Consider the following 24,894-nt stretch of genomic DNA (forward strand, 5'->3'; position numbering starts at 1 on the left):
TTCACATTGGCATTTTTTGCTGTCTTCCACCTTTTTTCTGGTTGGAATTTGTTGTTGTTCTGCCTTTAGAATGTCCTTTTAAAGAAACTCCTACTGATCTTGGACTCCTTTTCCTGTTACAATCTCCTGTCATGAGACATTACATAGCATTATTTTGAGTTTATTAAAACTGGCCTTCCTAAAATCCGGTGTACCTGTGTGCGTACACCCTGCTTTCATTTCATTTGAAATAAAGAACTCATGCAGAACACAGTCACTTTCCTCCAGAGTTCTCCTTACTGCCACTTCTTCTATCAAGTCTACTGGTTAGAGTCAAGGCAAGGACAGCTACTTCTCTAGTTTCCCCCTCTATTTTTTCTCCTACTTTTTGTAGGAGAAAATTATCAGCCACACAAACCAGGAATTTCTTGGAAAGGCCATATTTGGCAGAATTTGCCTCACAACAGATATCAGGGTAATTGAAATCTCCCATTACTATTACATTGTATCTGTCTGAAAAACAATTTGCAAGAATTTCAGAGGTTTCGTCAGCATTTGCTTCTTGATTGGGAAATCAGTAGTAGACATGAATTACCATGTTCCTCTTGGTTTTTTTGCCCCTATTATATTAATTCAGATGCTCTCGATGGGACAACCAAACTCACCCTTCTGTATTTCTGTGCAGGAGTATGTATTTTTGACATATACTGAGACTACACCCCTTTCTATATTTTTCTGTTCTTTTTGAAGAATTTATATTCTTCAATTGCTGTATTCCAGTCATGTGACACAGCAAGGGTTATTACTGAACTGAGGTAAAATGCAGGGAACCATATATCAAGTTGGTGAAGGAAAATAAAAATAAAAGCAAAACACCCCAAAACCAACACAATAAGATTCGTGTTATGCAACAACCACTGGCTGTACATACGCAAGGAGAAAGATGGAGAGACATTATTATGGCAGCTGGGACTGGTGCCACAGTATGATAACAAGGATAGCATGCTCTTCTTTTAAAGAGATTAAGATTCCAAATCAACCCTGTTTTGTTCATATTTACTATCAAGTAATTTCTGGTTTATTGTGATCCTAAGAAGTTTTAGAGGTATGTGAGACATTCAATGAATAGTTTACCATGGCCTCCCCCAGTGAATTTCCATGGCTGAGCATGGATTTGAACCCAGGTTTCCTGAATCCTTATCTTGTACACTATACACTATACTACACTAGTGCTCAATTAGCTTAGCATTGGCTGCAAAATACAAAAATAAACCCGGCTGTTGAAGTTCTTACTTCTGTGCAAGGTTTAATTTCAGGAAGGGCCAGATAAGTCTTAATTTCATGATATGCCCGGATAAGTAAAGTCCACCCATCACACTTTTAGGACAACCAAACCCGAGTCATTTTCTAGTGAACATTTTTCTCTAGCATAATATAGTTTTGCATGTCATACTTCATCCACCTATGTGCATTTGTGCAAGTACTTTAATTTGGAAATTTGGAGAAATACAAGTGCAAAAGAATAGCAGTCTTTGGGTTTACGCATTGGTCTCAGAAGTGAGAATTAGAATGGGTTTGCATCCAAATGCAAACTGACCTAATTTCTTCCCCATCCATAGTAGAGAAAATGCAAAACTAATGGTCATTTCATGATGGGAACAAACTCACTATCTCATGTTCTTGTGTTTTGACACTTCCTTGTTACATCTAAACTCCAGGTGGACCAGGAAACCAGACATGTGTGCTGGGTATTCATATTTTCATCCTAACAACTCAGGGCCCCAAGATCAGTGCAATGTTGCCACTCTTCCTGTGCTTTGGGCTTCAAACTTAAACCGAGCTATATTATCCCTCCCACAGCTGGAATGCAGCCAACCACGTAGACTCACCACAAGTCAAAGGCCTACCAGGGCTGATGTCAGCTTTATTAGGTCTTCCTCTATATAAAGGCTTTTGCATGCCAGAAAGTCTTTTTGGACATGGTAGTATAGATGTCTTAAATGTGACACTGAACCCACAGAGAAGCAAAACTTAGAAGGGCTTTTTGGGTGGCACCAAGCATATCTAGCATCCTTCTAAGACTGGACCCTCAAGGCAGAGTTGTGAAGCCTAACTCTACCTTTAAAGGAACTTCTAGTTGAGTATCTTCTTTTCACAGTATTTGATGGCAGGAATTCAGCTGGTGAAACAAAAATTAAGGGAATGACGTTTTTGAAACTAGAATTGTTATTAACCCCCTCCTCCTTCTAACTTTGATTTGGGCTAGTAGTTATATTAAATACCATTAGAGATAGGCTTGGCATGAGAGGATGTTAAAGGCTGTAAACGACACAAATTGATCAAACTACACAAGGTAAAAGTCAAAGCTAGGGAGATTTCAGACTTTTCATATACGTGTTCTTGCAAGATGGAGCCATAATCGAACCTTCGAGATGAAACTTCAATTATATTTTATAAAAAATAGTTGACTTTCACAGAAGTGAAGAGATACAATTGCACAATGGTGGATACAATGGTATAAATACATATCATTGAGAAACTGCTTGCAAGAGGTTTAAAAACAGACTGTACAGCACTGCATCTCGGATGGTGTAACAGCCAATGGGATTTCCCTTGTTCTGTTAGGAAACCAAACTCTTTACGATTTGACTTTGGAACAGTGTTTTTTATAAACAAAAACAAAAGAATACTGATGCTCATCCTGTTCCAGATTACTGTCCAAATATACTTTCATATTGAGCCAACAGGCAGATTTCTGGTTCTTTTTTCCCCAGTTTTTTTGTTTTTTTAGAAAAATGATGTATGGTAGAAAAAGACATTCATGCAATTAAGCCACCATTAGTCTCTGACTCTAATGTAAGGCAGATCATTAATCTTGTTTTAAATTTTTTAAACAATGTCTTTAGCCACTGAAATCAACTTTAGTGCTTACCATGACAAAGTCACAGCAGGCCTTGTGTAGAGTTAAGAAATACACCTGTAATGCCAACCAGGTCATTTTAAACAAAGGCTCCACCATGTTTGGAATACATGATACTGTAGAAAAAGCTTACCCCCTTCTTAATTCTTACTGAAAAAAGGAACTTAAAAAAAAAAGAAATCCAGCAGGATGCTTTTGAGTTCAGCACAAATGACACTGCTTTTGGGTGGCCAGAATCAACACGAGTTTGAGATTTATGTGTCATCCTCTGTCTTAATTATGTGGAAAAGAGTGACGTTGAAAAGGACTTGGTGTCCATTATTCCAGGCATACAGAGCTCTATCTCGGGCATTATAGTCAAGCATGGATATATGGAAGTATTGATTATGAAAGGGTATGTCTGTGTATTCATAGGTGGAGGTTTTTGTGGAATAGGAGTAGTAGACCTTGGCACCAGTTAGGTGAGAATTGGTGACGTACAAGGTGCCACAAATCATGAAGGATTCCCCAGCACTTCTCTTTGGATATCCTGTATTCCAGCTTTTCATCACTTCTAAGGTATCCGGGTTCAGCTGACTGATGACAATGTTGCCTGCATTCTGGTTAGTAGCATAGACGGCCCACAAGCCAATTTCGTCTGCCATCAGGTCAATATCTGAGAAGCCGCCCCAGGTGTATGGGTAGACATTGTGGAAGCCTGCATATTCCAGGCTGCGTTGAGCAAGCACCCGTCCGGTATCAAAGCTGTACTTGATGATGATGTTGCTCTGGTATTTGTTGAAGTAGAGAGAGCCATTGTAGACCACATGGTTGGTTCCTGCCCATTTGAAGGGGAGATTGTATGTCCTTGACTCTGCGCCACTGACAAAGTCTGCAACTGATTTGTACTCGCGGACAATTTTGTTGTTGGTGTAACTGTCCATGTACCAGACCTGAAGGGAAGAACAAAGAAGAAAAAGAAGAACAAACTGTGAACTTGTGAATTTCTGATGTAGAATGATTTCCAGATCCATTTACTATTTTAAATACATTTGTCCCTTCCTCTGGATGTCAGCAAAGGTATAAATCCAGCAAAAAGGCTAGCAAAATGTTACCAGGTTTTGCTCAGAAGAGTCTTCATCAGGCTGAGTATTACAGAACTGTGAACGGCACAGAGGAAACAGAAATACAATGTGTAACTGACTTACCCAACAAATGTATAAACTAATTTTGATCCCAATTTCTTTGATACGGAGTTTGTCACATTTCTGTGTGTCTCTGTTTCTAAAACGGAATCATGTACAGTGGTGCCTCGCATAGTAACGATAATCCGTGCAGCGAAAATCACTGCAAAGCAATTTCGTTGCTATATGATATTAAAAAGCCCATAGGAATGCATTGAAACCCCTTCAATGCGTTCCTATGGGCTTAAAACTTACCTTAAAACGAAAATCCTCCATACAGCAGCCATTTTCGCTGTCCGGTAAGCGAGGAATCCATCACAGAAAAAAGCGGGCAGCCATTTTTTTTACCCGGTGGCCATTTTGGAACCGCCGATCAGCTGTTAAAAAAATCATCGCTATGCGATGATCGGTAAGCGAAACAGGGTACCGATCATCACAAAGCGATTTTTCCCTATTTAAAACATCGCAAAGCGATCGCAAAAAGTTAATCGCTATGCGATTTCATCATTAAACGGGGCGCACGTTAAGCGAGACACCACTGTATTTTGATATATTTGGACAGTGTCACCGAAGCAACCAACATGAATTTGACCACGCTCGGGGAGGCAGTGGAAGATAGGAGGGTCTCGCATGCTCTGGTCCATGGGGTCACAAAGAGTCGGACATGACTAAATGACTAAACAACAACATTTTGATATAAGGCAATGCAAGGGGATGTTGCCTTCCTGGCAGCCCTTTGCCTAACAAGTCTGGGAGGGACATTCTAATCCACACTGCAGGGGGTGAAATCTGAAATCTACATCTCTGAGCTCATTCTCTAGCCTCCACTTTGGAAAGTGCTTTAAAGAAGGAAACCTGGCTGGCACATCTGGCTATGGGTTTTGGAACTTTCATGTTTCTTCTGCACCACTCCCTCCTCTGTAGTACTCAGCTTGACAAATACTCCTGCGGAATCAAAAACCAGCTTCTGATAATAACCCTTATTCTGTTATTATCACATCCTGGAGAAAGGCACGGTTTACAGCTTTCAGGAGTCCTGAATATGAGCATGCCTGCTAGGAAATAAAGGTGCGCTGCAACATTTTGAATGATGTGTTGGTGCCCCTGCTGAGCAAACCAAAATTGCTCATCATCTCCACTTATCCTCCTCATGCTAGATCTTTGTTTCAGCTTGCTTGCTTTGCACAGTCATTTTGGACTTGAAATGGACTTCACATACCACATGATAGATTTAAAGAACTAAACTAATGTTCCCAACAAGATCTTGGAACAGACCTCACCACTTCTGCCTAGCAGTCAGGTTGTACTGGAGAGGGGCAATTTATTGGTTGTGATTGTAGAGCACATACAGAGTTGGAAGGTTTTTGTTTGTTTGTTTTTTGTTTTTAATTGCTACAGTTTCAGATAGCTATCAGCTGGGAGATTCTGGGAATTGCAATACAGATCAACCCCCGCCCCGCATCCATTTTGTATATTTTACCTATGAAAGACTCAGTTCTTCTCCTGTCCTAGAACAATTTCAGGTAGCATGGACTTGGAAAGTGTCCTGCCTTCAGTACTCCTCAAATTCTCAACCACTGGGACCCCTCCTCTCCACTGGAGGCATGGATCAGGATTTCATATGTAATATTACTGAAAAAATATTTGCAACATCATACTTTTTCCCTTAGGAAAAGGGAGAAAGGAATTGTATTTGTTAGCCAAAAACACTCACTGCACTACTATATAACATACTGTATAACATACTACTGTATAACATACAGTAGTGCACTTCTTCTTTCCTTATCTCTGATTGATTCTACTACTTAATGTAAGAAATAAGAAAAAAGAGTTTGTCTTCCTATATTTACAAATGTCATTTATGTTTATCAATAGGAACTATGGGTTAGAAAAGGTTGAGAAATCCTGGAGCAAAAATGATGGACTAAAGTTCTGATTCCCTATAAGGTAAACTCTATTTGTTTGCTTGTTTAAAACATTTTTGCATTGCTCCTCATTCTATTTAGAACGTCAGTATTCATTGACCAAGGGAAAGAATCTCTGCTTGGCTCCCAGCAAGAAATGATAAATGCCACATACTCTGTTATTTTTCTCCAGTGCTAATGGATCTGTCATCCAAGCGCCAAACCGGGTTCCAGATGTCTTGACTGTAATGGGACCAGTGATTTTCATCAATTTGCCACATGCTGAAATTAGGAAAAACAAAGTGAATGTATGAAAACTCTCAATGCACCATAATATATACTGAAGGCATGCTTCTCCCAGATGCTGTGAATGGCTGCCCTTCGGCTTTTCCTCTCTTCCAAAAGAAAAGACCATTTGCTAAGTTTCTTTAAAGAAGGAATGAGTTCATTTAAACTTTGATGTGGGTATGCAAACCAAACACATTGGAAAAAACTGACCCTGTAATGGTAGACTGCCCTTTCGGATAGATTTATGTAGCATGTGCGTAACAAGAAAGACAATATGACATGGGTTTTTTCCAGTGAACATTGGCAGCGACCGATAGCTAAGTAGTTACTCTGCTGAATAACGCTGCTGGTTCTTTGCTGCTGAGTTGCAACCTTTTTATGTGTTGATTTGTTTTATTGCTGCTTAATTATGCATTATGTTTTTATTTTGTTGCTACTCACCATGTGGATCCTTGCGGCTCAAAAGGAAGGACAGAAATAGTTTCACTAAATACAAAGAAAAGAAAATAGAAGCATCTGCATTTTGATTTAAGTGTATGTAGAAGCTGTCTGGATAGCTCAGTGGTTTAGGTATCTGGTTGTGCAGCCAGAGGCTGGGAGTTTGATTCCCCGTTGGGCCTCCAGAGAGAAGGGTCATCCTGTGCAGCCTTGGGCAAGCTGCACAGTCCCAGGATGCCCCAAGAAGAAGGGCATAGTAAATTGCATCTGAATACTCTCTATCAAGAAAACCTGGAAAGGGCCACCATAAGTCAGAATTGACTTGATGGCATGTATTTATTCTGACTTTTATTTTTGTGGAGTGCCAAGTTCTAGAACTGGAAAGCAGAATGTCAAGATGTCTTTTTTTGGACAATGAACCTTAGTGGCAGGAGGACCCTAGGAGCTACAGTCAAAGAAGGGGAACTTTCCTAAACTGTGCTCTGAAGCTTGTACTGTTGTTATAATGTCCATCTACCTGTAAGCAGTTCTGTTTGCACAGCACAGCAAAATGTGTTAGATCCAGATTAAAATGTGCACAACTGATTTGGCCGAAGTAGAGCTTTTCACTCCTTCCTGGCTTGCCAGCTCCTTGACAATACTATGGAGAGAACACACTATGTAGATTAATAAGCTGGTTTTCACAACACTGTTTCCTTATTGTTTTGCACGTACTCTGGCCTCAGAACAACTTACTAACTTGTGAGAGTAAAACTCAACTCTTCAAAAACAAAAGTCTAACAGTAGCTTGCAGATATTTAGCTTTTGCTCATTTCTCTATTGATGGTCAGGTTGTCTGTAGAGTCAGCCTTTGGAGGTTCATTAACAGTGTTAACAGTGCAACTGACATTTTTGTATCCCATTTCTCTCTGTCCCCACTCCCTCAACCACATGTATTGTGTATATAAACAATGCTATATTGATTTTTTCCCTCACCCATCAAGAGAAACTCTCAGTTGGCTTCTCATGTCAGTCACCAGGGAGTGAGTGAGAGACTTTAAAAGGGCAATGAGCATAGTTGGCTTTGATCCCTTTTTAAAAGTGCAATTAAGGGGGGGGGGGAATGACTTCTGCTACACCTTCTATCCTTTCTCTCCGCCCTTGCACTTCAGGTCTCCGAGATCTGAAATAAGTTGTGTTCTGGCTACAAGCTCTTTGATGATTTAATCAATACTTTCACAATGGGAAAGCCAAAGAGGTTCATTTCTAAGCTAACAGCATACTTTCTGTCTTCCCTAGTTTCTCTTCCTCCTTCTGTATTTCTAAATGCAATGTGCAAATGCTGGATTCAATTAGCATCTGTGGGGGTGTTGCTCTTTACTTTGCCCTGGGGTAACTCTGGAAATATACAAATATGCCTGGATTCGGTTTGTAGCTATGCGTTTGTCTGAAAACACCGCAGATGCCTAATTGTAATCCACGAAAGCCCACATTAAAATAAACATGTTAATCTTAACATTGCTTTGTTCTGTTTCTATTGTACATACGGAAACAGGGTAATAGAGTTGCTACTTTGGAAATATCTAAAGAGAAAAGGGAAACTTTTAAAAGAAGGAAATGCAAATTATAATATTAACTAGTGATATCAAGAGGGAACATAAATAGTGTAGCATATTGTAAAATCTCACAAGTACTCTGCTGAAGACTTGAAACATGGAAGGGTAACTTCATTTGTCACTTAACAGATGGTGTCCACTCTAGTGAATAAACCAAACTAAGATTTGTGTCGACCACCCTGCCACTGACATCCATTCACCTCCAAAGTGCTGATGAAACTGGAACATCTACAGCATATAATACTATGCCATATCCATATTGCCTAAATAAAGTGCCTGTTCAGAGTAGACGTCAGCAGCATACCACCCTGGACTACATATAGGTTCCTTGGGGGTCCAAATATGTTCCTTCTGTAGCTCTCCAAAGTTTTAGAACATTTTTGAAGCTTTTATTTTTTTTGCTCAAAAAGGTTTAATTTGTGCTCCTTTAAAATGGGACAATTTGACCACGTTTTGAGGGGTCACTACACCCCAAATTCCTAAAATCTGAAAAAAAGTAGATTTGATTTTGGCTCCTATAGAATATAGGGGGATCTTTTTCAGTAAAGCCTCCCCTCCCCCATTTTTGTAAGCAAATCATTTTGGGTGCTGGGAGCACAGAAACGGATATGTTCTCCAAGGTCCAGGGATGGGCATGCATGGCCCTCTGATCTCTTGAGATCACCCTCTCCCTTTAGGTTGTGTGGTCTTTAATGGATACTATTTCTCAGCATTCTGGAGCTTAAGTCAACATGGTGCCGACTGCACACAAAATGTTAAATGAAAAGCTTTTTTTCCCCTCAGTAGATTTTGTTTACATTTGAGATGGGTGTGCCTTAAACTCTCTAATTAAAAAGTGCTAAACACAAAGGGTTTTGATTAATGGATAGGATTTTAATTTTCATCAGAGAACTCAGTCTAGATTCTCAGTTCTGTTTTAAAGTAATGGCATGACTCTTGTTAATGCAATGCATGTCTATAGAGACTTGCATCGCTCTTGTTGTTCGATAGAAGTCGACTGAGAATCCTGTGCCTAACCAGGAATGAATGACAGATAGGCTACTGTGACAGATCTTTACCTGTCTATTCCTTCCATTGGACAAACTCCAGCCTCACTAACTGAGCTGTAAAGTGACCATAAGGTATTTGTGTCCAGCTCAAATTAATGAGTCTTTCATTCAAAAAGTGCCGTTGGGAGCAGGGACTGAAATGAAGCACCCCTACTTGAGGATGCTTGAGGAATATGAAGGTTTGTGAATTATGATACAGATCAACCAGAACTTGAATCAACGTGCAGACTGGCTCTCACCTATCCATTGCAAAGCTTGGAAACAATTAGTTGAAATATCATGGCTAATGGATAATGAGAGGAATATTTTTTGCATAACAAAAAAATCCCAGTTTTCTTGCAATCTACAGGTTAGATTTCTGGACATATCGTCAACAAACTTGGACTTGTTACTAGCTAGTTTATTGCATCAGTTACAATGACTGACATTTTCAGGACCTCAGAGATTTAAAATTGGAGAGTGACCAATTCGTTTATGCTCCTACAGGAGTTTTTCTGTTCATTTCACTCAACAGGGCAGTTCTTCTCACAGTCTCTTACTTTTTTAGGCTGCAATGCATCCCATGTCCTTTTACTCAAGGGGAAGACTCAGCGAATGTGAAAGGAATTTCGTATCAAAGGGAGAAAATCTTCTGCGCATGTTCAGAGACTGTGACAATGGATGAGGGGCAGTTACACTCCTCTTCCAGAGCCAAATACAGTAGTGTCATTTCACTTCTACCTTACAGTGACCCAAGCAGATTTTTGAGGTATATGAGATATTCAAAGAGTGAATGAAATGAATCATAGCTTTGATTTTCTAAAACTAATATTCCAAGCTCTGATTTTATAGTTTTCATTTACTCTTACAGTACATGGTTTGAGGAAAAGGGGAGGGGAGAGGGAGACTAAGATGTAGATTTTGAGAGAATATATTTACATTTACAAATACACATTTCTGGAAAAAATGAATTTAAAAGAATCATTTTGAGAAATAATATAGTAATTGTTTTGGGCAGAAGGGAAATTTCTATCGCCCGGCAGATCTCCAGCTGATTCAAGGTAGGATAACTGTTAAACAAGAGAACCAGCACATTGATTCTTTCCCATCATTCCACCCCTGCAACCAAGCTGAAACAAAGAAAGTGTGGGGTAACCTGGAACACCTGAATTCCACCTGGTCCTAGTACTCAAAACAAATTTCTGGGCTTGAAATGATTTTATTCTATCACTGTTTACACCTGGACCTGATTGGGAAACTTCAGGATTCTGGTAAAAGCAGAATTGGTCCTACAGGCATAACGTGTGCCCATCCCTGGTTTAAAAATATGCATTTCAACAACTCTTTCAGAGAGATTTTCTTTTTAAAAATCATAGATGAATGGGGAAGTGGGAGACGATGGCCATATGGTGAATGCAAGCCAAAATCCTATGACTGAGGATAAACGCTGGTGCACTCCTCCTTAGACCAGTAGTTCCCAACCTTGGATAACCCAGGTGTTCTTGGAACTTCCCAAAACCCTGGAACAGCTAGTGGTGAAGGCTTCTGGGAACCGTAGTCCAAGAAAGACCTGGGTTACCCAAGGCTGGAAACCACTACTCAAGATTCAAGTATTTCTAATGAAATGGTAAAAAGCAATGCATTTGAAAAAATGTTCTAAATGTTTTTTCATGCCTTATAATAATTATACCAATACAAACAGTCACCTCTTTTCTTTTTATGATAAGGGACTTTTTTGGGCATTTATTAAAATCAGATAGACTTTACGAATCAGATAGACAGATGGTGATAAAATTCCAGTTCTCACCAACTCTAATGATCCTGGACAATGGTGGGGCAAGCTCTGGATAGGAATTCATCAACTGGAGGCGGGGGAAGGGCCCCCACCCCTGGTACAGAGTTATATGAAGCTGAGCTGCTTTGGATGACAAGAACTGAAATATGAGGAAATTTGAAAAACTGAAGATATGACTTACAGATAAAAGAGCAAAGCCTACGGGGTGCCGCAGTTAGAGTTTTGAGAGATCCTGGAAAATTGGGTGACCTTGAGCCAATCACCTCATCTCTCAATCTCATCTACGTGACAGGGTTATTGTGAGGATAGAGTAAGGAGGAGGAGACAGTCATATATGTCCCTTTGAGCTAATTGAAGGAAAGGAAGGCTATGCAGGCAACCAATGAAAATGATCAAATGAATAAACAAGATGCTGAAAAATTCAAGAAATATGTTCATTTTAGAAATCCGGCATGCAACGAAGTAGGTCAGGCCAGAGACAAGCAGGATAGTGTGTGTGATGTGACTGCATCGGTCAAGTTGTGACTTCATTGCCTTCACTTAAGCTCCTGGTAATGAATGCACTGTATCATCTGAGCCTATTTCATTCAATTGCAATGGGACAAAAGCTCTGATAAGCTGCCTTAAGGCATTCAATCCATTGCTTGAAAAAAATGGATTTAATGGAAGTACATTCAAACTAAATAGATGTTGAAGCTGATGAACTACCCAGGCTGGAAGTAGATGTCACAGGCGCTGTACGTGTCTCCTCCTTCCTCCCTTGGAAACATCTTGTACTGAAAAAACATGTGATATCATTGGATTTCAAGGCCCTCCCCCCCGGCCACTTTCTTCAAGCAGCAGCTGATGAAGCTGAGTAGGGATGATCTAATCTGCAGTATGGTAACCTCATCTCGTGCATTTTGCAGTATCAGACGATGGGGGGGGATGAGAAGACACTTTGGAGGCAGCCACACAAGTTGAAGGACAGGCTGAAAGTATCCAGTGGTTGTTCCCTTGCTGAAGAAGAAACACCAGAAAGGACTATAGACTGGGATGCTGATGAAGCTCATTGCCCAGTTCTTGTGCCTGAAAACCTGAAAACTGCAACTGTTTCAAGACGTAAGCCACATTTAGTCAATATCTGGGAACACTCATCACATGAGCAGAGGAAGCACTCTGGGCGTACCTTCACCTGTCTCTTGACTCTTGCTCTGAATATATGCAAGATGATCAGTCTGAACAGCATAGCCTCTGCTATCTGGGAGGGCCCTCCATTGGAACTGGTGCCCTGGGAAATCAGGGTTCTGGCCTATGTGGGGAGCCCTTGGGGTCAACAGAGACCCTCCTGTTCAGTCTTGTTCAGAGCGATGGAACTGATATCAGAGGGGACAGCACTGGAACCTTCCCCTCTATGCAATGACTCAACAGGGCTACATACTTTCTGCATTTAATCATTTTTTTATATTGCTAGTTAATGTAATCTAAACTCTCAACAAACAATACATTTCTGACACAATTAGTTCTCCTGAGTTTAGGGTCCTTCCTTCCTTCCCTCCCTCCCTCCCTTCCTTCAAATCTGGGAGAGCTTCCCATACACCTAAAGGTGGCCCCCGTGTGATTCTGAAACTTGCTTTTCCATGGCTTTGCTAATCGGCATGGATATATGAAAGCAACAAAGGAATAAGAAGGGCCAGCACTCTCACTTCCCTGTGTGCTTGTTTAAGATGCTTGGATAGGGTTCAAGTGCACAGCTTATCTTTGCAAACAGATGCCATCATCCTATGTAGATTCCCCATCTGTTCCTGCCCATTGAATCATAGCTCACGAGAAGCATCAGTGGAGAAGCAGTATAATAATGCTGTGGAAAGGGAGATAGCTTGCATTCCATCAAGAGAAAATTTGCTATCTTGGAGATGCAGGACATCAGGGCAAGCAGCTGCCCATCTCTATAATCTTCAATGTCCACTACCAGATTTGATATTATTGTTCCTTGCATTCTAGTCTATAGCCCCTCATTTTCCTCACCCTTTGCTAAGTTTAACCAGTAATGAGCTTCTCCTGTCCAGCTCAGCACCTGCATCAACCGCTGCTATGTTAGTAGGCACAAAATGCAATATATTCGCTCATGCCTTGAACTTGGGGCCATCTAACATGGTGGAAAAGCTGGTCATGGCCACCTTCAGTGTTGGCTTGACTCTCCTGCAGAAGTGCTCACTGGGGAAACTCTGGGTGGAGGAAATTGGGGCTGTTGGTGGCTCAGCACAGCAGCAGTATTGGTCACAAGGGAAGAATGGGCTGAAGGGATATATTAAATCATTCTCTTGAATGTTACAATTTGTTTTTAACTGCTGCTTCCTATGTTTTTCCAAAACATAGAAATTTGCCTTCTACAGCGTAAGAGGATTGGTCCATTTAGGACATAGGTTCCCAAACTTTTTTGCCCCGTAGACCACTTGCCGACTTATTTGTTTTTCGCAGACGCCCTATGCAATTGTAACAACTACAAATTATGTATAAAATTTTGTACTTACTTTTCTTAGGCACTCCTAAAGAAGATGATTTTGATTTACTTGACTTTTACGTATTTTCTATCTATATTTTTGAACGTATTTTTAAGCCACTTCTCAAAACTCAGAAAGCAACTGAATGCCTCTGACACTCCTATTTATCAATTATGAATCAAACAAGTCCATGCAAAGCTTTGACACAAGTCTAAACAAGTATGTTTGTGTGTGATGTGTGTGCCCGTATAGCTCAGTAATGAGAAATGACAAAATGTAATCAATCCCATTTACAACACACCGACATTTACCATAAAATTTTACCAATAATTTTACAAAGTTACACATGGACGTAGCACACCACAATACAGATAGTACATAGTACCTAATTAAATAATATTATGAAATATTATGTACACAGAATCTGTGTTTGGTGTAATTACGGATCGCCTAAGTATTTATTATGATCTCCCTAATGGGATCTGCTCATATAGACCCCCATTTACATCTCATGGACCGCAATTTTTTTTCTCTCTGATGTGGACCCCCTGCAAGTCGAAATCGACCCTTGGGGGTCCATATAGACCACTCTGGGAACCTATGATCTAAATATTCCCAAATTTGATTGGCTGAGGTTTTCTAGGGATTCAGGTGGGATTCTTTCTCAGCCATTCCAGGATATCTCCAGTGTTACCTGGTGGTCCCCCATCCAAGTGCTCTCCAGACTTGGCCTTGCTTAGCTTCTGAAACCAGACAAGAGTATGTACACCAAACTGTTGTTATTTCTTCTTCCTTCCTCATTGTGGTCTTGTTTATTGCTCTTGGGATATGTCCCTAGGATTACCATATGGAGAGCTGCCCATGAAAATATTTTAAATTCAGTGGGTGCAACCCTTATTTCCCTTGAGAAGAATTCCACTGATGGGGTGATTTGACAGAGAATTTTTCAAGATTTCCTTGCTACATGGAAAATACTACTTCCTATGCTGTTTTGCTGTCTCCTAACCCTCCACAGCATCTTTTTTTTTTTGAGGGGAGGGGACTGCAAGAGGAAATAGTGAAAAAATATTTCTCCTAATTGCCCTGGAGTGAGAGTGCACTAAAGCTGATTGCCTTCCATCCATGGATAGGTGTGTCTGAATTTAACCCAGAAGACAAACTTGAATTTCCAATTCAGCATGGAGATGCCAAGTCTCCTGAAAAAAATTTTTTTTTGACGTGTCCCACTTGGATGCTCCCCTTACAACAAAATTTAGAAAAGCTATCTGAATAGAAGTGGTGGAGGTGGTGAGACTGGTTTTTTCCCCCTTACTGATGGGTTTAGTTGGTATTGAGGGGGGAAACCAGAAAAGAAAGCAAATGTGATTAATGAGCTTTCACTGAAGTCTAGGTTCTACAGCTGCACCCCTCTCACCGCATTAACATGCAGGAAACCACTCATAATGACAAGGTAGGCCCTGAAGCATGTCTCAGCATGAGTGGTGAGCATGATGGATCAGGCTGCCTTATTTTGAGCCTCTCAGGGCCCCCCCCACTAGAAGCTGCTAGAAGAGAAAATTACTCCAATAAAAAGAAAAAAAACTCCCATCAACCGGCCCACTAAGTACTGACCTTGGGAACACAGAGAGGGAGAATCTGCCCTGATGGATGGGTCCAACAGAAACTGCAAAATTAGGACTGGAAAGTATTGGAGGAAATACAGCCCCCCCCCACACCTCTTTCCACATCTCACTGTAATCCTCCCTGCTGATTGACTTCTTCTGCAATGCCTGCATGGCCAGTAATCCATGCCAATCGTCTTTACCTGCTGTTGCATTCATTGAAAATCTGATCAATGTGACTTGGAGGCAGTTTTGTTCTGAAGTTTGAAAAGAAAAATTTCCAGCACATCCACAGCAGAGCAGAGCTGTGAATGTTGTTTATGAAAGACAATGTGTTCCATTGCTATTCCTGTTCAGGTCATTATGTTACTTGTTGGGGAAGAAATGAAGTAACAGCTCATGCTGCTTTTTAAGAACATTACAGCAGCTGTTCCTGAGGTTCATGTATGGCGGTATAGTGGTACAGTCAGATGTGCAGGCACTCATTGTGATAGTCCCCACTACCATGCCACAGACAAGGACAAAACTTAGTCACTTGTATCAGACCATACCAATAAAGGAGGAAGAGGTCTTTTGTAAAAACAACAACAGCAACAGCAACAACTCTTAAATGCCCAACTGAGACCAAACCATCTTAAAATACTTGCCACCACAAGAAGGATCATTCGCAACAAAATACTGTTCCTGGACAGTCCATTTGTGCCATAGCTACTGTGAGGACTTGCAGGTAAGCTTAGTGGGAAAAGGGAAACCTGAAGGGATGATGCAATCGTTTCTTGTTACTCAGAAAGTCTTGGGGTTTCAACACTGTGAGACTCGGCTCTGCTACACCCCTGTATCTGAGTTGGCAATGGGAGACCAGTTTCTTATCTTAAGAACATAGTAATCTGCCTAATATTGAATCAGACCACTTGTCCCTCTAACACAGTAGCAGTCCCTAACCTTTTTGGGGCTGTGGACTGGCAGGGGGAGCGAGCTCCATGTGCGGGAGCATGGGGGGGGTGTCACACTCGTGGTGGGCATGTCTTGCTCGCAGTGGGCGACACGTCCCCACAAATGCAGGGTGGCCCCCGCAAGTGCGAAACGCCCGTTGTGTGAGCATGACATGCCTCCCAGGCGCAACACCCCCTGTGAGCATGACACGGCCACCACGGGTGAGACACTCCCCTTTTGCAAGGGCAACACGCCCACTGCACGTGCGTGTGGGGGCGAGAGATCTGTACCCACAGCCCAGTTCCGGCAGGCCCATGGACTGGCACCGGGTTGAGGACCAGAGGTTGATGACCCTGCTCTAACACATACTGGCAGTGCCTCTCGAGGGTTGCAGGAAATATATATTTTTTTCTAGCCACAACTGGAATTTCCCTGGTAGCTTAGATTCTAAGTCCTAACCAGGCATGACCCTAATTACCCTTCCAAATTGAATGGTATCAAGTGTAATGTTGGTGTAGTTTAATGATGTATGAAATTTCTGGTATTAAATTAATGTTTAACTGGAGAAAAAAAGACCATCAATTCATACATCCAGTTTAAACTTAATATGGGAACTGATGATCTTTTATTTCCCCCTTGTCATTGTTTAAGTATGCATCCCACATCACTTACTACAACATTTGAAACCTGCCTGTGGCTCATAGCCGTACAGGATGCTGCTGCTTGCTTTTAATTCAAAATAATCAGCAGCAATGCGGAAAGTATATTGACTCATGGCAACACTTCCTGGAAAGTGTCTGAAGCACCGATTCCCAACCTTGGGTCTCCAGATGTTCATGGATTGCAACTACCAGAAGTCATCATCACCAGCTATGCTGGCAAGGGCTTCAGGGAATTGCAGTCCAATAAAATCTGGGGACCCAAAGTGGGGAACCACTCATGTAGAGCATTACAGTGGTGCCTCGCTAGACGATGATAATCCATTCCACTGAAATTACTGTTTAGCGAAATCATCGTCTAGCGAAAAGCATTTCCCCATTGGAATACATTGAAACCTGTTTAATGTGTTCCAATGGGGAAGAATCGTCGTTGTCTAGCGAAGATCGGCCATAGGAAAGTCGCTTTGCGAACTGTCAATCGGCTGTTTAAATAGCTGTCTTGCGAAGCTTAGATCCTGAAAACACCCGTTTTGCGAGTACGGAGGGAGCTGTCAAAATCTTTGTCTAGCAAAAATCGGTTTGCGAAGCAGGAACCAAACATTGTCCAACGAAATTCCCCCATAGGAATCACTGTTTTGCGAATCGCTATAGCGATCGCAAAAAGTCAATGTCTAGCGAAAAAAGTGTCATGCGGGGTAACTGTCTAGCAAGGTGCCATTGTACTTCAATTCAGGCTATTTCCAGGAAGTGTGGATGACACCATGTCTCCTGCATTGCATTGCTCAGCTGCTGATTATTCTGAACTGGATGTTATAGGGATGGCCATGGCAATTTTTTTTCTTTTTCTTTCATTTCAGGTTCTTTCAAGGGTGTCTCTTTAGTCTTCTTTCATCTTAACTTTTTCGTATATTGGTAAAAAGGAAAGACTCTTTCAGTTGTCCATTTGTGTTTGCCCATTTGTGTTTTCTAGTACCATGAAAATACAAAGCCATAAATAACCCTTAAAAACTACTCAGAAAAGTAGAGACAAAGCAACAGAAAATCAGCCTACTTCAAAAGCAGGTACCAGTGCATGAAAAAGAAAAACTATTATCAGATCTCTGCAGTCACTAGTTTTTATCATAAAAGTCACACAGTTTGGTGACACACTGTCACAGTCACAAAGCCCCCCCATATTCACCTCCCACACAGAAGCAGTCCCAACCATAACCCTTCCAAAATATAAATCCTTAACAAAATAAAAAATAGTAAATTAATCAAATAACATTTTTAAAAATAATTCAAAATGTCTAAGCAAATAGGGAGAGCATTCCACAGACAAAAAGAAACAAAGCCAAATACAAAATAATGACAAAGACAAAACCTCACATTCTCTTCTCTCAAAAACCAAAAGAACAAGCAAGCAAATAAGAGCAATCAATCAATCAATCAATCAATCAATCAATCAATCAATCAATCAATCAATCAACCAACCAACCAACCAACCAACCCCCCCAATCTACTAGATTATGGGAAGATTCCTCTCCCCCACACCACTTTATGCCTCGTATTTTCTTCTTTGTGTCCTTCAGACAGGCCATGCAGCAACAATAATCTGGAAAAGGCAAAGACACAAAACAAAACAAAACTGGGGGGAAATCCTAAAAAGAAAAAGGAGGGGGGGAGGATTTTTAAAAAAAGTAAACACAAGGAGGCTTGCTGGCATGGGCAGGTTGCCTGGCAGCATCAAAAATAATTTAAGGAAATGAGACACCCACCCACATAAAGAAAAAAAGTTAAAAAGATCCTAAATGCAGGGCAACAATCCAAGAATGAGGACGACAGGAACTCAGCATACAATAATCCTTCCTACAAGGAAAAGCAGTCCTCTCTAGATTCCAGGCCTTTCTACAGACTCAAAATTCCTACCTCCCTTCACACATTCTGATTGGTTGCTGCCAGCAACCCTCACAGAATTATTGGATGAAGAATTTCTCAGGCAATTTGAGTCATGGAAGAAACAAGAAAACTGTGTGTATTCTGTGAATCTGTGAACTATTAACATTCTTATACATTTTGGAAATGGGAGAATTACATTTATAATTGTTAATGGCTAAGAACTGTCCATGTTCTTGCAAAAGATTTTGCCCTTATAGGAAAACGATTGTAGCTTTCTTAGTTTCATCTGAGAGCATCCAATAATATCTCTGAGGCACTGTTGGGGGAAAATACAGCTTTTCTCTGTCTTACTGGAAATACGCAATATCTTGATACAGCATCTTTCAGCAGAGGTACTGTGAGGAAAAATGGCCTCTGACTGGATAAGTAGTCCTCCACCAACAAAGTGCATAATGGGGAGATAGAAAAGCTTCTCCTTCTAGATAGTACATATATAAAACCCCTGCCCTTTGAAATTATTGAGATGTTAGCAGTAACTACATGAAAGGCAGAAAGTGCCTTCCCATTTCTGCAGCCCAAAAATAGGACTGAAAAGGTTGAGAGGCACTTACAGCCCACCATGAAACTACACTGAGTCACACTGGATCACCTTTTACAGACTGAGAAATTATGGTCCATCCTCATCTCTGTGCATAATTCAGAACATGACCCTGGAAAAGTTTTCCCCCAGCTGGCAATATAAGATAATCATTCATTAATTAATTCTGTTTTATTTCTACATCAGTTTTGCCTTTGCCGAATGTTCAGGGTAGGCAACATGATTTGAAAGCATAATAAAAATACTAAAAGGATTAACAGGAGGTAGGACTTTCACAACAGGAACCTAGGGAAATATCAACAAAACTGAAATGATATTTGTTGTTATTCTTGCCATTTCTTGGATGTTTTTTGTGAGGAAATGTCAAGGCGTTTTATGGTTTCATAATTTGTGGGGAGTTGCTGAGAACCCCAACATTATAATGGGTTGAAGCAGGCCATTTTCTTACAGACTGTAGCTGCTACTCTCTGTACTACTCTCTGCTTATGCAGTTGTCGCCGTCTAATAGCACTTTAACTGTCATGCCTCCAGCATAAAGAACCCTGAGATTTGTAGTCAAAATTCTCTGCTGTAATTCAAGGAAGTGCACTAGAGCTTTCTGGTGGAGAATTCTAAGTACCTCCAAATCCCAGAATTTTGCAGGACAGAACCATGACAGCCGAACTGATAGCAACCAGTTATCACTAAGTGGTGCACATATATCTTATTTACACAAATTCTATATCTTTAGCTTAATCAAAATGTAGAAAGAAAGAAAGAAAGAAAGAAAGAAAGAAAGAAAGAAAGAAAGAAAGAAAGAAAGAAAGAAAGAAAGAAAGAAAGAAAGAAAGAAAGACTCTAATGGTAGAAGCTGGTTAATCTGCTCCTTGTTAACATCAGCTAGCCTGGAACCAGTGTTTTTATCTTTAATCAGCCTATCAGTTTTTGTAAGGTCTGTGCTGATTTTTAAAATGACATGCATCTACATGATTTCAAGTTTCTCCTCTGTGGAAATGGCTTGCGGCCCAAATTCCAGCACTCAAGCTGTTCTCCAGGGTGACCCCCTCTTCCCAAGAAGCAGCAAAGCAGAGTGGTCAAATGTCAGACTCAACAGGTGGACTTTCATAGGACTGTCATCTGGCACTTAGCTTCCCAATGCAGCTACTAGGTCTTCAGTCCTCTGGCAAGCTCCAGGATTGGTATCTATCATTTTTTTTTTTTACATAGGATGCTCCCCCCCCAACCCTTTTCAAAAGGTTGCTTCCAGTACAAATTTGATTTAAAGACAGAGAATCATAGCCTGATCTGAGCTTCGGACAGCTTTGTCCTGCCACTGCTCCAGGGAACCCTCAAATCTGAAGCGGATCCTGGGTTGTTGCTGTTGTTGTTTTGGCAAATGGCCATTTCCTCCCCTTCCTTCCCCCTCCCCAAATCTACAGTGCAGGGCAGACCTGGGCAACGTGCGGCCCGAGGGCCACATACGGCCCACGGACAGTTTTGAACATCAAAAGCATTTATAGCTTTTTGTCCGAAGTTGATCAGTTGCTTATCTTTAACATACTGGAAAAAAAAACCCAACCAACAAACAAAAAACAAACAAACAAAAAAACAAAACACAACTCTTTAGTATTTGTGAAGATTAACATGTTTAAAATAAAAACAATCATAACATCACTGTTTTGTTTTATTTTTAAGTAAAGTTGGTTCGGCCCCAGAACACAGTTCAGATTTTTCATGTGGCCCCCCTTATAGAAATTAATTGTCCACCCCTGGTGCAGGGGCTAAAACTGACCAGCCTTGTTTTACGAGTAAGCTAATGCTTTTACAGAGATATCGAACTGCAGAGTATAATCATGACGGTGACGTCTTAAATCCACTGGAAAACAACCCAGAAGAGAAGGCTTTAAAAGGGGTAGGAGGCTGCTATGCTGGCCAGGGGTGAAGGCAACAGAGGCAACAAAGGCCGCCTCCCCCTTGCTATGCCCCTTCTGCCACCTTTGAAAAACATACATCCCTATGAATGCATTAGGCCAAATTTTGCTTTCCCTCTGAAACTCTCTGGAAATGCGGTCTTAAAGTTGCTAATAAGTGCCTCTCAGCCATGTCCTGATAGCAAAAGATCATCAGCAAGACAAGTGCCTCCACTACCTGGGCCTATTAGGGATATACAGTGGTGCCTCGCATAGCGACGTTAATCCGTTCCGGATTAATCGTCGCTATGCGAAAACATCGCTAAACGGAACGGAAAAAGCCATAGGAACGCATTAAACTTTGTTTAATGCGTTCCTATGGAGGATAAACTCACCGTTCAGCGATGTTCCTCCATAGGGGCGGCCATTTTCGGTGCCTCTAAAGCGAGGCAGCACAGCGGGTCGGCCATTTTGGAACCGCCGAACAGCTGACCGAAAATGGGGCCTTTGGCATTTTCCCCCAGCTGAGTGGCGGGAGCTTCAAAGCCCCGCTGCTCAGCTGGGGGGAAATGTCAGCAGTCGGCGGTGGCTTTGGATGGACCCCAAAGCCACCGCCGACCGCCGACATTTGCCTTCCGAGCTCTCAAAGGGCGTCCCCCACACACATTGGAGAAAGCCCTTTGAGAGCTCGGAAGGCTCTCAGCGGCTGTGGGGACAGGGTAGGGGGTGTCCGAATGGCTTCCAGGCAAAGCACTGGAAGCCATTCGGAACCCCCCTGCCCCCGCCGCCGCCGCTTGGAGCCACCCCGCGCCCGGCCAGCGCGTCCGAGAGGCGGTGGAGAAGCCTTCCCCCGAGGCCTCTCGGACGCGCTGCTGGCCACGAAAATGCTGGCCAGCGCGACCGAGCGGTGGCGGCGGAGCCTTTCCCCTCCTCTCGCCTCTGCCCGACCCACCCCTCACCCTCATCTCCACCGCCGCCGCTGGGTTTTGGAAGCCGCTTCCAAAGCCCAGTGGCGGCGGTGGAGAAGGGGGTGAAGGGTTGGGAGGACGGTGGCCGGGATCCGCCCCCCGGCCGGCTTTCCCTTCCATGGTCGGAGTCTCAGGAGTCCAGCCATGGATGGGGTAACCGGCCGGGGGGCGGATCCAAGCCCCTACCTCCGCCGCCGCCGCTTGGATCCAGCCCTCGGCCGGTTCCCCTTCCATGGTCGGATCCGACCATGCAAGGGGAACCGCCCAGGGGGCGGTTCCAAGCGGCGGTGGTGGTGGTAGGGGCTTGGATCCGCCTCCCGGCCAGTTACCCCATTCATGGCCGGACTCCTGAGAGTCCGACCATGGAAGGGGAACCGGCTGGGGGGCGGATCCTAGCCCCGGATGCCTGAAAGGCATCCGGACCCCTGCCGCCGCTGCCGCTTGGATCCGCGTCACGGCCGGCTACCCCATCCATGGTCGGACTCCTGAGAGTCCGACCATGCCGGGGGGAGCCGGCCGTGGGGCGGATACAAGTGGCAGCGGCGGCAGCAGTGGTCCGGATGCCTTTCAGGCATCCGAAGGGGAATCCCGGCGGTGGCCTCGGAAGGACCCTTCGGAAGGGTCCTTCCGAGGCTACCACTGGCATTTTCCCCCAGCTGAGCAGCGGGGCTCCCACTCAGCTAGGGGAAAATGCCCCCTCCGAAGGGGAATCCCGGCGGTGGCCTTGGAACGACCCTTCGGAAGGGTCCTTCCGAGGCTACCACCGGCATTTTCCCCCAGCTGAGCAGCGGGAGCGGTCCTTTGGAGGCTCCCGCCGCTCAGCTGGGGGAAAATGGGGCCTATGTCGAAAACATCGCAAAGCGATTTTTCCCCATAGGCAACATCGCAAAGCGATGGCAAAAGTGATTGCTTTTTTGCCATCGCTATGCGGATTCATAGTTAACCGGGGCACTCGTTAAACGAGGCACCACTGTAATTTGGGATGCATAGCTATACTGTATTCTGAGGAAGATCAATGTGGGCCATGAAAGTTGTCTGCCAAATATATTCTTGAGAACAGTGCAGAGAGCAGGTGTGCCTCGGAGCTGAGGCTGTGCTTCCCAACCAGCCTAAATGCCAGCTCCCTCTCACCGCATGCAACGTTAAGATAGGAATGCATTTATATTTCATTCTCCTGCAATAGAAAGACAGCTCTTGTGTTCATTTTCCCCTGATGCTGGTTAGAATACAGAACAGAAACTGCCCGCCCAACACAACGCTGTGATCGCTGGGGGACTTAACTGGGTTTGTGCAGCTCCTCATTTTCACAGCAGGAGCAACAGAAGAGCTGAGCTCTAACACTTAATTTTACCATAGGCTCAGCCAGGGATGTCAGGCCCTGGCATCTGCTGGATGCTTCCATCCCCAGTAGCTTATATGTGATATTATACACTGCACACAGAACATTGTTAAACTGTGGGATTTGTTAGCACAAGATCTAGTGATAGCTGCCAATCTGGAGTGCTTTATAAAGAGACCAGACAGACTATCAATGGATGTAAGTCACAAGGGCAGTATACTATCTCTAGCTGTCAAAGACAGTATGTTTCTGAATACAGTCGTGCCTCGCTTTACGATTGCCCTGTATAATGATGGATCTGCTTAATGATGCCTTTTTTGCAATCGCAAAATGATGCTTCCTATGGGCAAAATCCGCTGTGCGATGATCGGTCCTCTGCTTCAGGAACCTATTTTTTGCATTACGACGATCAGCAAACAGCTGATCATCGGGATCCAAAATGGCCACCGGCTGAAGAAAATGCCCCCCCCGCTGTTTTCTAGGATGGATTCCTCGCTAGACAGGCACAGAAAATGGCTGCCGTATGGAGGATCTTCACTGGACGATGAGTTTTTAGCCCATTGGAACACATTAACCGGGTTTTAATGCATTTCAATAGGTTTTTTATTTTTGCTTTACGATGTTTTCGCTCTACAGCAATTTCGCTGGAACGAATTAACATCGTTAAGCGAGGCACCACTGTACCAGTTTCAGAATAAGGCAAGTGGAAGAGGGCTATCACCCTCACATTCTGCTTGTGGGGTTGGAGGAAACAGGTGTTTGGTCAGACCCTGCATGACTCTTCTTATATTCTTATGAATGCTATTCCATAGGCCCCAGGTTTTCACATTATGATCATCTGTTAGCATGCATCAGCATGCAGATAATGTACTGTGATCATCTTTTATCATCTGTAACCTACAAGCATGGGATTGATTCCAGAGGAGAAATCTAATCAGGATGTTGTGAGGTTTTTTTTGTTTTGTTTTGTCTTTGGTTTCTCTATTGCCGTAGCTTTCATCACAGAAATGGCTTGTGATTGAGCATTTTCAGTGATGGGAGAAGCAACTCAGATGGATTTAGTGTCTACCTCTCCTTTCTTTACTTTCCCCTTACCATCTCTGTGCTGTTTCTAGCATCAAAGGGATACTCTGAGAATCAGTCATTAAAATTATAACTGAATTCTGATGTCATCTTTTATCTCTGAGAAACACCCTCCAGGAAACTGGCTTATATGGTACTGGCAAATATTGTATAGCTATGTAAGGGTTTTCTTTTGCTTTTTTTTAGCTGCCACCCACGTTTTAGTAGACTAGTACTCAATTAGGAGATTGACAATTTATAAGGCTGTGGTGTGAACAATTCTGCTATTTTCTATTTGTTTGAAGCAATTTGCTCATGATTAATTGAATTCTGTTTAAGGATGCCTGGATGACAGAAGAGGGTTGAAGGCCAAG

The 24,894-nt window shown here is 42.6% G+C and overlaps 1 protein-coding gene and 1 long non-coding RNA gene across 4 annotated transcripts in view; both read right to left on the bottom strand.

The window, feature by feature from the left end:
* Positions 1–24,894, bottom strand: part of LOC144588654 (uncharacterized) — a 364,336-nt gene that overhangs the window by 66,627 nt on the left and 272,815 nt on the right. The gene's annotated exons all lie outside the window — the stretch shown is intronic.
* Positions 2,406–24,894, bottom strand: part of OLFM3 (olfactomedin 3) — a 219,924-nt gene continuing 197,435 nt past the window's right edge. For all 3 annotated transcript variants that reach the window (XM_020788726.3, XM_020788725.3, XM_072998022.2), the window contains exons 5-6: positions 6,142–6,248; positions 2,406–3,831 (exon numbers count right to left, since the gene is read on the bottom strand). In XM_020788726.3, coding sequence (XP_020644385.1) covers positions 3,154–3,831; positions 6,142–6,248 — 785 coding nt within the window. In that variant the 3' untranslated portion in view covers positions 2,406–3,153. The remainder of the gene's footprint in view (positions 3,832–6,141; positions 6,249–24,894) is intronic.

The sequence above is a fragment of the Pogona vitticeps genome, chromosome 4 (assembly GCF_051106095.1).
Source record: "Pogona vitticeps strain Pit_001003342236 chromosome 4, PviZW2.1, whole genome shotgun sequence".
NCBI lineage: Eukaryota > Metazoa > Chordata > Lepidosauria > Squamata > Agamidae > Pogona > Pogona vitticeps.